Here is a 13,296-nt window from a genome sequence, read left to right on the forward strand (position 1 = left end):
AGAAGCATTTCACACAATCAGTACAGCTATGTAACCACCTGTGGAAGGATGCTGGAACTAGCTCTAGGGTGTCCACGGAAGGGAAGTGGTGTAACCCTGCTGTCTCTCTTGATTCTCCTGTTTCACTGTGAGCGGCAGCAGTCGGCACTATAGTCTCTTGCACAGGAAGAGCCAGTGAAGATGTTCTGAAAGATGAAGAACTGGATTTAACACGCAGTACCATTCCCATCTTACCCTGTGGTTGTCACATGTTTTTCTGGAAGGTAGATTGGAGGACTTCCCTGTGTCACAGCTCTGAGTGAGGGATATACTGACCATATCTTAAGTTGTATCGTTGGGTCGCACTCTGCAGCTGCACCTCCCTCCTGGTCCACGGCTGTGGCACAAGTGTGGTGATGCAATAACACAGAAAGGTTTCATCAAGGGCTCCTCTCAGATCTTCTGCGTGTCAGGCGGCAAGACAAAATCACAAATAACTAGGTTGTAGAAAGAGATTGTGCAAGCAGAACTGAAGCAATATTTTGCATTAAATACACAGCTGACTAGTTTGCCTGCATCTACGCATATAATTAAGGATTGTTTGATATGCCTTGTATCTCAAAGTACAGTTAAGTTATAAGAATGACAGATCACATCAATAGAACAGAGTACTTTGCCAGCCAAACTGCCAACAGTCATTGATCTCCAATGATAAACCTGAAGTCATGCAGTAGTCATACAGAATTACTTTAAAAACATTTCAAAATTGGTATTGTTACTTCTAGGATCTCCAAATGTATTCAAATACCTATTTTTGCAGCTTCAAAATTCTTCAAAGCATTATTATCTGCATAGAATTTCGCAGATTAAAAAAAAGATAAGAAGAGGAAAAGAAACTAACAAACAGTCATACAGAATCAAATTGATGCTCATACAGTTTTCTTAGGGGGATATATTAAGTAGGTCCACTGCAAAAGCCTCTGACACTTGAGGAAAAGAAGTAACAAAAGAAGCTGTAGAAAGGCACCAACTATGATTACAGATCTGAAACAACTTTTACAGGGACTAAATATGCTACAGACTTTAAGAGTGGAAGGGGAGTTATTGAGGAGGACATGGAAGCTGTCTCTATAAAAGGGCGTAAGAATGTTAATAAGGAGTCATTTTGCCACTATTTTTCACAATCTGAGAATAAAGGAGAACCCAATAAAAATATCAAACAGAAAGTTTAAAACAAGTAAAGGGCATATATAAGTAAACTGTGGAACTCTGTCACAGGAATGTATGGATGTTAAAATTTATCTGTTCAAAAAGAAATTATTCATGGAGCATAAGTCTAACAAGGGTTATTAAACATGCTATTTCCAACACAAACTCTGGTTTGGGAGATCCTTACTCTGGCATTGCCCAAATGATGGAGGATGGATCAGGTGCAGTACTGCTCTAGAATTAGCTTGTTTCTTCTACTCCGGAGCAAGACGTAGGAGGGCTATTACCTGACAGCAGAATGATTAAGAATTTCTATTTTAACATGAAAAAGTCTGATGTTTCTTCTTCTGTCTCATCCTTGGGATAAATCTAAACTCTTCCAGATGAGACTTTCCCAAAAATCCTAGTTCAAGACACGCTTCCTGGAAATGCAAGAGACTGAATGCTGGAATTTGACAAGTAGTAGGTAGTTAAAAGCAGTGTCTTAAGACAGAAGGAGGGCAGCCTTAAATCTAGTTCTTAAATGAACTCTCTCGATAAATGAAATCAAGACAAACAACTTGCTTTGCAAGGAAAAGGTGCAGATGAGACATTTTGTTCCTCTTTCAGAGAGATATTTATGTGCCTCAGCGAGGCAAAATTTGTACGGCAGCCAGAAAGGCCAGGCTGACTAGACCTACCCTTACTGGGGAGAGACATTTGGTATGAGCAGCCAATGCTTCCAATGTTAGCAGTCAGTGTCCTGGCAGCCTGCTGCAACGTGCATCATCTGTGCACTGATTTTTTTCCGCATAGTTGTTTATGAATAGAATAGAATAAAATAGACTATTTCAGTTGGAATGGATCTACAATGATCATCTAGTCCAACTGGCTGACCAAGTTAAAGCATATTATTAAGGGCATTATCCAAATGCCTCTTAAACATTGGCAGGCTTGGGGCATCGACCACTCCTCTAGGAAGCCTGTTCCAGTGTTTGACCACTCACTCAGTAAAGAAATGCTTCCTAATGTCCATTCTAAACCTCTTCTGGTGCAGCTTTGAACCATTCCCACACGTCCTGTAAATGGATAACAGGGAGAAGAGCTCAGCACCTCCCTCTCCACTTCCCCTCCTCAGGGAGCTGTAGAGAGCAGCGAGGTCGCGCCTCAGCTTCCTTTTCTCCAAACTAGACAAACCAAAAGTCCTCAGCCACTCCTCATAGGACATTCCTTCCAGCCCTTTCACCAGCTTTGTTGCCCTCCTCTGGACACATTCAAGGACCTTAACATATGTCTTAAATTGTGGGGCTTTTGATGCTGCTTATTGTTTATCTGTACCCACAGGAATGGTAAAGATCCTTGTATGCTTCCCAGACCTTAATACAAAGTGGGCATGGGCGTAACGACAGCAGGAGGCAGAGAGATACAGTATGCAACGAAAATGTCTGAAGTGAAGAGATGTCCCTGGGAATCACAATTCTCAGAGTAATTAGTTTGCAAAGCCCATCGTGGCATCTGTGTGAAGAAAACAGATGCTACTGGGGTAATTTCTGTTGTTTCCACCTGTTGGCTTGAACACAGATCAGAAAGGCAGCCCATAGCAGCCCTTTTCCTTCCCTTTGGGATTTTTATCCTTAAGGAAAGGAAAGGAAAGAAAAGAAGGAAACATGAATGCTGGAGGTGAAATGTCCTCTTAGCTAAGACAGTCAGGAAGAAAGTACAGGGAAGGAAGCCAAGAGATAAGAGTGGTGGGAAGGTAGGAGCAAATTAAAGCAGAAGATATGACTCCAGACAAGGACAGTTAAACTGCTGTCAGAAACTAAATTATTTTTTTTTAAATCCAAAATAAGATATGGAAGGTGGAGAAAAGCAGGAGAGAGAGAGGGCTAGGGCCTGCTGAATATTTTCCAAACAATTTTTTCCATTAGGGGAATACTGTTTTTTCGACTGTGTAGGAATGTGTTGATTTCTCCACAGTTTTTTTAGGAAAAATTTGACGGAATTAAAAATGTTTTTCCTTTTCTCCATTTTAATATTAAAAAGCAGAAAACCAATAATTAAGGTGTCAGTTGACGTGTCACAATGCATTATGTAAAATCTCACGCAGTTCTGAATTGCAGTCTTCATTCTGACTTGGACAGAAAAGCAGCAAGCTGTTTTTTTTTTTTTGTTTGTTTTGTTTTTTTGAACAAATCCACTTTCAACAACATAAAATACAGCCTCCACCCAGTTTGAGATATAGCAGTGGCTGTAGGGTGACACCTAGCAGAACCTGGTGGAGAAGAAAAGAAAAAGAGACGACAAGAAAAGGCTCCTGTTGCAGCTTGTTGTGCAAGCTCTTGTTCCTCTGATCACCTGAGTCCTTTGCTGCTTCCGGGTCCTCTCCATTTACTGCTGCCATCACTCGTCTCTCTGTCAAAGGACATCCATTTTCAAAGTTAGCTTCCTTTTGCATTATATGATATCTAATCATTTTATTGTTAAGAACTCTGTAAATGAGAATTTCAAGGCGCTGAAGTATTTTGTGTAACCTTCATGAAGAAGTGTTGCATTCACCCAGCACGCTGTATGTTGCATTTTGGGCTGTAGCTATTTGTGATATACTTTAACTGGGGTGCCTTTGAGAAATAGGATGGAATATCCTTCACTAACCTTCTACTGGTGCATTTCTGGAGACACACTTGGTCCCTCTCAGAGGTGGCAATTCTTTAAGATCCAATGTCTAATTCGATTAGCTCCTTCTGGAGCAAGCCTCCGCTGTTTCCTACAACAGGGGTAGTCCTGCAGCTGCTTTCACAAGCCTTCACCAAGAAAATCAGTGAAGGCAAGGCAGAGACGGAGACCTTTGCAGTTGTTGTCAAAAAGTAGAGGAGGCTCCCCGGCCCCTCTCATCAGATGGCAGCTGAGGGTTAGTTAGTGTATGTGTGCATGCACACGTGAGCACAGGGAAGCTTGCTGGTTGAGAAACTGAAGAAAGGGGCTGACTAGAAGAGGAAATTCTCACCCTCTTCTTTTATACACAACATCGCTCTTGTATGTAACTCACGCAAGGAAGAATAGAAACCACCTCCCTGTTCTAGGTCATCTTATGGTCTGTGCTTTTTCCCTCAGAAGGATATCTTGAACAGAGTTACATTCAATCAGGCATTTCTGCCTTTAAATAACTCATACTTGCTGTTGGCACCATGCAGTAACCTTTCCAGTGTCACGCAGCACCACCAACTTTGCCACATTAACAATTGTTTTGCCTCTTTCCCTACCCAGTAAGCGAGGCTGATTGCTACGTGTCATTGTGGCTGCCGACTGCGACATGTGAAAGGTCCCGCACTAAAACTGTGAGAAACTCCAACAATCCGGTGTGGAACGAAACCTTCTACTTCAGGATCCAGAGTCAGGTCAAGGTAAGGAGACAAAGCTGTCTGCTTGAAGCAGCCTGAAGACTTTGTGTATGGTGGGTCCTACCTATCTCCTGAACTGCACCCAGGAATAGTTTAAGATGGCACATGATAAGAGACTATTCAAATTGTTTAACAGCAGAGATGACTGAGTTCCCATGCATGTTCGATGGTGTTTTTTAGGAAGGCTGGAAACTGAGCTTGGTACTAAAATTTTAGGGAAACTAGGGACTCTTATGAATCAGTGCAAGATGGATGCAGAGTTTGGGAGTTAACTAAGCTGTCCTGTAGGTATAGCCAATGTATTAATCAAGTTACAGCAATTAAACTGAACTGGGGAAGAATGAATACTGAATTTATATCATGTTTTTCCAAAGGTGGATGATACTTAATTTCTACACTTTTCTTCTCAAGCACATCCCCAGCACTCCTTCTTCCCTAGAGCTAGGGATTTCCAGAACATAGAAACAACAAAAAACATTTCTCCCTTTCTCCAGAACGTGCTGGAGCTGACAGTGTATGATGAGGATTTTGCTACTCCAGATGACCATCTCCTCTGTGCCATCTTTGATACTGCTAAACTTCCGATTGACAGAACAGTGCTCCTGTACTTTAAGCCCAGCCCAAAGGTGAGACCCGTGAGATCAGTTACTGCAAGATCTGGCAGGAGGGGGTGTAGAGGGCACACTTAACTGAGTTTTCAAGCCTGAACTATAAATTTTAATGTACTTCTGTTTCCTGGACTATGCATTACATTGCTGTACCGTACTCCCATGTCTCTGGCAATGCATATTGCAGCTCTTCTCTGTGGTATCTTCTGTGAAGCAGCCTCTTTTGGCTATAGCTGCTTGAGCACTGGAAGTCAGTTTTAGTTGATAGTCTTGGCAAAGTATCTTTGGTTCATTTGCTGGGGATTAAACTTATGGATTGTTGTTCCAGTTTGTCACTGATCCAGCAGCTATGTGACTCCATCACGTAGATAAGGTAGGTGGTTAAAATAAAGCAACTAAGAAACCAGTGGAGAGTTATACAACACTTTCAAAATCTTGGGGTGAGCTTTCTGAATCCGTCATGGATGACTTATCCCAATAATGGCTACACGAATTGCCATTCAAAATATAAACACAGAAAAATGTGGCAAAAAAATCTGGATTTGAGAGCCTGAGCTCCTCCTCACAGTATTTTTATAAATTTTTAAAGACCGTGTGGCTGAAACAGTGTGGTAGGTAGGGGAGGGATCTGACTGATAGTTATCCCTGAGTGACACCAAGGATGCACAACTGTTGCAGGGTGAATATTTTTTTTCCCCATGTAATTCATAGCCACTGTCCCCTGCCCCTTTGATTGTATCTACTTTCACTCCAAAGGAAAAGCTGAAGTTGTCCCTGTGTGTATCCCAGTACTGTCCTCTGCACAGCACTGCAGTGATACCTCTAGGGCTGAGCCTGCTGCTTGTCTGTTGGAATTAGTGTGGTTCTGGAGCTCTGACTGACTGATTTACTCGGTTTCTCAGTTTCTCATCTATAAAATGGGAAAAAAAGTGTCTTGATTCCCTTTGAGATTTATGGATGAGATCAGTGAAATATGATATGAAGTATGCAACTTCTTGCTACCGTGGGCAGATTGCTTCTGGTACCCAAACTAGGTCGCTCACAACTAGCTCATACACATCAACACTGCCTTACAGGGGGTTGCATAACTGTAACTCTGAATCACTCAATAATACCAGTCTCTGTTTATTATGTTAAAGTGATGCGTGGAGAGTATCTTTAACTTCCAAGCTAACAGCAAGGACAGTAAATCATAGCAGAACAGTGCCAGGAATAGATATGAGAAAAAGGTAGAATTCAGAAGACAAAGCAAGTTGCAAACTGTCTTTCTGGAGCACCTTCATAGTAAAAGATAACACTATACGTCATTTTGATGGTACCTTGTAGAAGGAAGGAGGTGAGGAAGGAATCATTAAACAGTTTTGAAATGTTTTCTCAGACTTTCCAGTCTGAAATATTTATCACAGTCTGTACGTTCCAACCAACTACTTCAATATTGCATACCAGGGACCTGGGTTTAGACAAGGGAGAAAGCGTTATGTAGCTACTTCATTTAATTTATTGTTCTCGTTTTCAGGCCAAGGAGGAGCTAGAGGTTGAATTCAAATTGGAAGCTGCGTAAGTGATATAGAGATTCTTTAAAAAATGCAAAAATCATTAAATGCTCAAATACAAAAACAGCATTAGAAGTCATGCTTTGTGGGATTTCTGCAAAAAAGTGCCAGATGTGTTTACATACGTCTTTACCGCAGTGTCTGCTGGAGTGAGACACTCATCGTGTTCTGCGGTTTAGTTGCTTTCAAAGACTCAACTCCCAGCATTGTCTCTGCTATCCACAATGTTGGATTTGTCTACCTGGGGACATTTCAGAAGACTTTCTGAGTGTGTGTACGTGAGCTTGTGTGTGCACGTATGTTTATCAACAAGGTGTTGCAACACCCTGTTCAAGGATACGTGGCCATTTGTTTGATCTAAAAAATCTCTGATTTTCATTTTGTTTCCTAGTTCTGGTCCTCATGAAGTTATTGCTACCAACGGAGTCCTGGTGGTATGTGTCTTTTTCCCAAGAAATTTTATACAAGTATTTTCTTAATATAAGGGGGAAGGGAGGGTCGGGGTTACAGAAACCATGAGCTATAAGATAGCCAATAGGCCAGTTCTTTCTCTTTCTTCCTCCTTTCCTGTTTAAGGTACTTTGAGAATGGGATATTTTATTATCCTATTTGTTGGTGTCATCCCACTATTTCCCATTTGTCCTATATTTTCACACATAAACACACACACACAGAGCTTTCCTCTGGTACCAGTACTCCTCCAAAAATGTACTGTTGTCTATCAAAGCAGAGTGGTAAAAAGACTGTGAAGCCATTTGCTGATAACCTACCCAGCCTTTTCCTCCCTGGGAGATGAGCCATTGACCTATTGTAATTACATTATATGAATGAAGGGTAAGTGCCATTAAAAAAACCCCAAAACATTAATAACAACGCTTCTTCAGAAAACTGTCTCTATTACTGACTCTTGGTCATTCAGCAACATATCTTTCATTTATGTTTTTCCCAGTTTAACCCTCTGTATCTATGTTAGTATCCTGAAAATGCGCCTGATTTTCTTCCTTTCTGTCTTCCCCTTACTGCACCCAGTTGTATGTCACTGTCACTGGAGGATGCTCTACAGCTCCCTCCAAAGCCTTTCATTTTTCTTAGCCAGCAGCTACTAGGCAAAACCCAGAAATGCCAGGGAATTGGGCACTTTGGGGAACTAGACATGTCTAAAGCTGAGGGATTCACAACTCCCGTAACCGTGCTGGGATGTGATGATCTTTCTCACAAATTCTTGTTCTCTGCCTTTCATAGTGTCGTGAACTTTGCTGCTTGGAAGTTGAAGTGGCGGAGAAGAAGCAGCAAAAATCAAGTAAGGTTATTGCTTTGTTATCTGTTTACCAATAACTGCATGCTTATTGATGAGAAGATGACCTTTTCATATAATATATTAATGGAATAAGTAGTATTTACAGTATTTAGTGCAGTTACTACTAGGTAAACACATCAGGTTGTTATAGATTTCAACGACTGCATTTTGTGCTCCCTTAGGTATATGTCAGTAAGGTCTATTAGACCTACATTTAAGTTGAGATCCCTGTTGTATATAACAGTGAGAGCTTTCAGAGTCCCCATGAAAATAGCCTCCACATTTCTCCTCTCCCTTTGCTGCTAGTGCTCCCTTCAGAGTGCTTTCCACTAGACAAAGCTGTGGGCCAAACTCTGCAGCTGTGCTACCTGCGCCCCACTTTTAATCAAGCCAGCACAAATTCCTGGTTAAATTATAGTGACATTTCTCACAACCTTTTTTTTTGCTCTTTTAGAGAAAGAGCTTTCCCTCACTGTGAAGGGCTCCTTCGAGGGGACACAGGATATCACACTGGGCCCTGACGGAGTGGCCAGCCCATCAGGTCCCACAAAGTTCCACTATATCAAGTACGCGGAGCCAACGCTGGACGTCATGTTGCCAAAGAAGAGGCGCTACCACCCTGTATGTTCGATGTGGCCTTAATGATGAACTGACCATGAGTGCCTCTCTAGACAGTGGGAGGAGGGGGAGAGGGTAAATCCATTACTGTTTTTGTCCTAAAGCTTCTTGTTTTCCCAGTGGACCTGTAAGTACAGTACAGAGACAGGCTCCCCAGTGGTGATGCTGAATTCGCTGACCATGGGAAGGAAAACGACCATTGCAGAGGTGAGCATTACTTCCACCTTTAGGAATAAAAGGTCACTCAGGCTGAAATAATTCCTCCTGTAAGCCCCCATAATATTGTCCCAGATGGTTGCTAAGAGGATCAGAAATGTTCTGATTTTTTTCTCAGACCTTGAACAAAGAGGAGCTTTGTTTCTCCAACTGTTTTCTCCACAGAAGGTTGTCCCTCCATTAGTCTCCATTGTGTGCCAGTAGCGGATACAGAGACCAAGAAGGATGTCAGAAAAAATTATTCCTTCAGTATGTCTCTCCCTGTTTACCCACTGACTCCTCCTTTGCTTAAGGTCCAAACTGAAAGTTGCTCCTTGGGCACAAGCTAGGAAAAAGTCAATAAACCTGCCCTTAGTAAACCAGGTGCTTCAAAAGACAGTATATTAAAATATACTGAAAATATTAGATGTAGTGTATGGATTTTAAAAAATGTAATGAGAATATTGCTTGAAATAGATGCATGTGCTGTATAATTTTGAATGAAGTTAATAGAAGAAAAGGATCCTTACTATAAAAAATATGTTTCTCTTAAGAAACATCCATAGATGTCCAGATTATTAGGGACAATCTTGTCCAAACATTAATTGTTATGCTGCGAAGAAGTAGGACAACCTCCTATTTCAGGGTCATTAAAGCAGAGCACTTTTTGTCAGTTAATATGAAGGCTGCAATAACTATTTGAAGACAGGATGAAGTCTTGGCAGCAGCAAATGCAGACTTGTAGTCTCTTCACTGTGAGGTGGTGGCCAGGATGTCAAAGATCTGCATAAAGGACTGCATAAAAAACGGGAAACATACAAAAAATGGTATTTCAAAATGCTGCAGAGGGCTTGTGAATACCACGGGAAATAGGACCTACTGCATGAGTCTCAGGAAGCCCCTATGCCAAGATGGTTAATCGTTTCTGCAGTCTGGAAGCATTTGGGATCTGTGGGTAGGGAGGTTACACCAAGGATAAGTGAGTGCTTTTGGAAATATATGCTGAGATCTCAGACATTTAACTTTGCAACTGCCAGACCTTGCTGGGGTCCAAATAAAGCTCTAACCTCAAGACAGAAAGGGAAAAAAGAAATTTTAAAATGAAAATTAAAAAATTACAGTGCACATTCTTGTTTTCCAGGAGAAAAGATTTGACTTGAATGTGACAGCACAAAACTGGTAAGAGATCTTCTTCTATTCCTGAAGACTTGGGTTATTGATTTTGATATTGTTTTAGCCACATGGAAATGCCACAAGCATGCAGCCTCAGTCAAAAACCTAGAATGTGCTTTTAATAAAACATGAAATACCTACACAGTATATAACACATAATGGGTCTTAGGTAGATTTGGCTTTAAATCAATAAATGTTGATAAACGTGTATTTATTTTAGCCTTATCTGACCACAGAATATTATTTTTGATCAACGTCAGTCTCTGAAATTCACAAAAAGAACAAAGCTGATTAAAAAAGCAGAATGGATGGGAATAAATATTAAACAATCAGAAATCATGAACATTTATTTTTTTCTTAAGTTTCAATACTCTATAGCAATAAATCTTTTATTCTGTGAAGTCCAGTTATACTGTATATTGAGTAGAAACTCAGTTAGACAATGTGGCTAGTGATTTGGCATCTATAGACATGCTTATTAATACCCACCAGTAAACATTAAGATGTTTCATGTTATCCATAACCATATGTAACATACAGAACAGGGTAAACTGATCTTTTTGTGTGTGTGTGTGCACCTGACTAGGAAATAAAATGGAAAAATAACTTAATTTTGAATTCAAACAGATTTTTCTATCATTAATTTCAGACAGGCAAGTGATCAATGACAACAGGAAAACCAGTGTTATTCCAGAACAGGAAAAGTGCTTCCCATTTATTTATTTTACATCCAGAGAACTTCAAAAGTAGTTTGTTTATATCTTGATTTACAATGGAAACTGGCATTTGCAGCTCCACCTAACTCCCTTGCGTGTCTTAATTTACAAATACATTTGTAATCATTTGGCCGATTTTTTCCAAATCTGATGGTGGAGAAATCTCGTCAATAAATTTCATTACTGTTTTCATTGAAATTATGGACTCAGAAGAAGAGAGAAATTCTGTCACTGAAAGAAAAAGCAAAACCCTGCCATTTTACAATGCCTGGCCAGGTCTACCTGGCCAGCCAGGGAGTCCACCGGTAGCTCTGGCCTGAAGACACCACACCAGATCTCTTGCCCATCGATGTCTTGTAGGCACAAGGCAGGAAGAGACAGGAAGGAGGTCGGTGAGATGAAAAGCAAAAATGCCCCAGGACATAAGCTGCAACAGTAGAATTTTAAGCAATGACTTATTAAATTTCAAAACTGATGCAAATGAAATCCTCCTCTGAGGAATATTATGCTTTACAATTTTTGAGTCAAGGTTGATGTGAAATATAACTGCCAGCATTGACCTGTGAGACAGTTTGTACAAGTGCCGACGGATTGGAGCTGCAGGCGTGAAATCCTGCCCCACTAAATTCAGTGACCCATCTCCACCCACCCAGGGCCTGGATGGCACCAGGGTCATCCCTCCAGTGAGTAGGGTTACACGGACACGGTGCCTGGCAGGCAGGTGGATGGCTTTCCTCCCCAGCGATGCTCACCGCTAGAGGGGGATACGTTCCAACTTGAGTTGCTCAAATCAAGAATTTCCCTTCACGTTGGAAATGCCAACATCTGAACACTGAGTTTTAATTTAGATTTAGAAGGAGAAAATAGCCCATGAAATGGGAATTAATACACTCACTTTTGACCATTTGCACAGATCTTCTAAACTTGTAATTCTTTTCGTTTTAGAATATTCATTTAAATATTTTGTTTCATTTGTAAATATTATACATCGTTTCGTTATCAATTAGTAATAACTGGGTATAATGCCACTGGTTAAGCTTACTAATTGAAATAATTTTCTTACATTTAAAAATAGTTAGAATATTCTCTCTTGCTCCTGTCACATTGCATCACCCTGTTTGAAGGGAAGCGTGGATTATCTTTGATCAAAGTCATAAGATTGATATGGGTGTGTTAATATGTAAAATATGTGCCTGTTTTTATTTTAGTAATTGTTCATGCCACCAAGACCTGGACATGCGCTTTGGGTTTGACTTATGTTCAGAGGAGATGACGTTCCTGGGGAAAAGAAAGAGATATGTAGCAAGTGCCCTGAAAAATGTTTTTCACCTGCAACAGGATCTGCAGGATCATGAAGTACGTGTGTGTTGGGGGGCGTAGATCTTGAATTTCTAGTGCCTTCACATACTCTTCAAGATGAGTGGTCAGCAAAATGGGCCACATGTATCTGTTGTGCAGGTACCAGCTTGTCTAGGTGTCTTAAGTACATTTGCTTCTCCTGGCAAGGTTTGTTATTGCAAGATACACTAGTTGCAGTAATTGCATCCTTCATGACTGTCAATTTGGAATTTGTCAGATTCAAGGTGTGTTCATGCCTGCCATCCCATGCTGTAACTGGCTTGCTTCAGAAATGCTGTGTGCATATTAAATACATTACACAGCAAAGATTTCTTCCCTTGTTCAAATTTCATCTTTTGTGAAAGTTTAGGATAAATATCTTTGAGTGCTTCTTATAATATGTTCCCTTTCTTGTAGTTTTGAAATTCTTTAAAATAAATATAAGTTATTTGAAAGTAACTTCATGATACTGAAGAATAACAGGATTGATGCAAGTAGCTTAACAACACTGGCTGTGAATTGAGTGTATTTCTTGATGGGGTTCGCATGTGGATTTTCATACAGTAGTAGTAGATGTGTGAAATAAGAAAAAAGTGTCAAAGGAGTGGGAAATGTAGAGAAAGAGTGGAAAAATGTAGAGAAAAATGTAGAGAACATTGTTGCCTCCACAGAAGGGTTTCTTCTTGTTCATTTGTGCCCCTATTTGCCCCAGAGATGGACAAGAACTCCAGTTTGGGTTAATCTCTGAACCCACAGTTATCCAAAGGAAAGCAGCAGTAGCCATCACTGCTTGGTTTTGGAGCCTTTCCTTCCAAAATGGAACCTGGGCTCTGAGATCAGAAACTGGTCTGGATGTGGTGGCCAGACCCCATGGCAGTCCAGGATGCCATGTTGAACGCTGTTGGTGTGAACGTCCTGTCCTCCTCTGCCCAACAGGTCCCCGTGGTGGCTATCATCACAACAGGTGGAGGACTGAAGTCAATGACAGGACTATACGGCAGCCTCATGGGACTCAAGAAATTAAATCTCCTGGACTGTGTAACATACATCAGTGGGTTGTCCGGCACCACATGGTAAGCCAGCTTGGCCAGGAGGCTTGACCAGGCCTTTTGAGGGTGATGCTGCTGTAGAGAGGAGCTTCTAAAAGCAGACAAGATCAGGAGATTTTCTTCAAACATCATAGAAACAAGCTGCTTCTCAGTAACAGGACATTAAATATTAGCTTGACCTGAT

General features: G+C 40.9%; 1 protein-coding gene across 1 annotated transcript in view; it reads left to right on the top strand.

Moving 5' to 3' along the window:
* The window catches only part of LOC134514826 (uncharacterized), a 58,351-nt gene that overhangs the window by 10,771 nt on the left and 34,284 nt on the right, over nucleotides 1–13,296 (top strand). Inside the window, exons 4-13 of the mRNA XM_063333143.1 lie at nucleotides 4,432–4,568; nucleotides 5,060–5,191; nucleotides 6,690–6,730; nucleotides 7,118–7,160; nucleotides 7,969–8,026; nucleotides 8,478–8,644; nucleotides 8,762–8,848; nucleotides 9,978–10,015; nucleotides 11,934–12,081; nucleotides 13,000–13,136. Of these exons, the coding sequence (XP_063189213.1) occupies nucleotides 4,432–4,568; nucleotides 5,060–5,191; nucleotides 6,690–6,730; nucleotides 7,118–7,160; nucleotides 7,969–8,026; nucleotides 8,478–8,644; nucleotides 8,762–8,848; nucleotides 9,978–10,015; nucleotides 11,934–12,081; nucleotides 13,000–13,136 (988 nt within the window). The remainder of the gene's footprint in view (nucleotides 1–4,431; nucleotides 4,569–5,059; nucleotides 5,192–6,689; nucleotides 6,731–7,117; nucleotides 7,161–7,968; nucleotides 8,027–8,477; nucleotides 8,645–8,761; nucleotides 8,849–9,977; nucleotides 10,016–11,933; nucleotides 12,082–12,999; nucleotides 13,137–13,296) is intronic.

The sequence above is a fragment of the Chroicocephalus ridibundus genome, chromosome 4, assembly GCF_963924245.1.
Source record: "Chroicocephalus ridibundus chromosome 4, bChrRid1.1, whole genome shotgun sequence".
Lineage (NCBI taxonomy): Eukaryota > Metazoa > Chordata > Aves > Charadriiformes > Laridae > Chroicocephalus > Chroicocephalus ridibundus.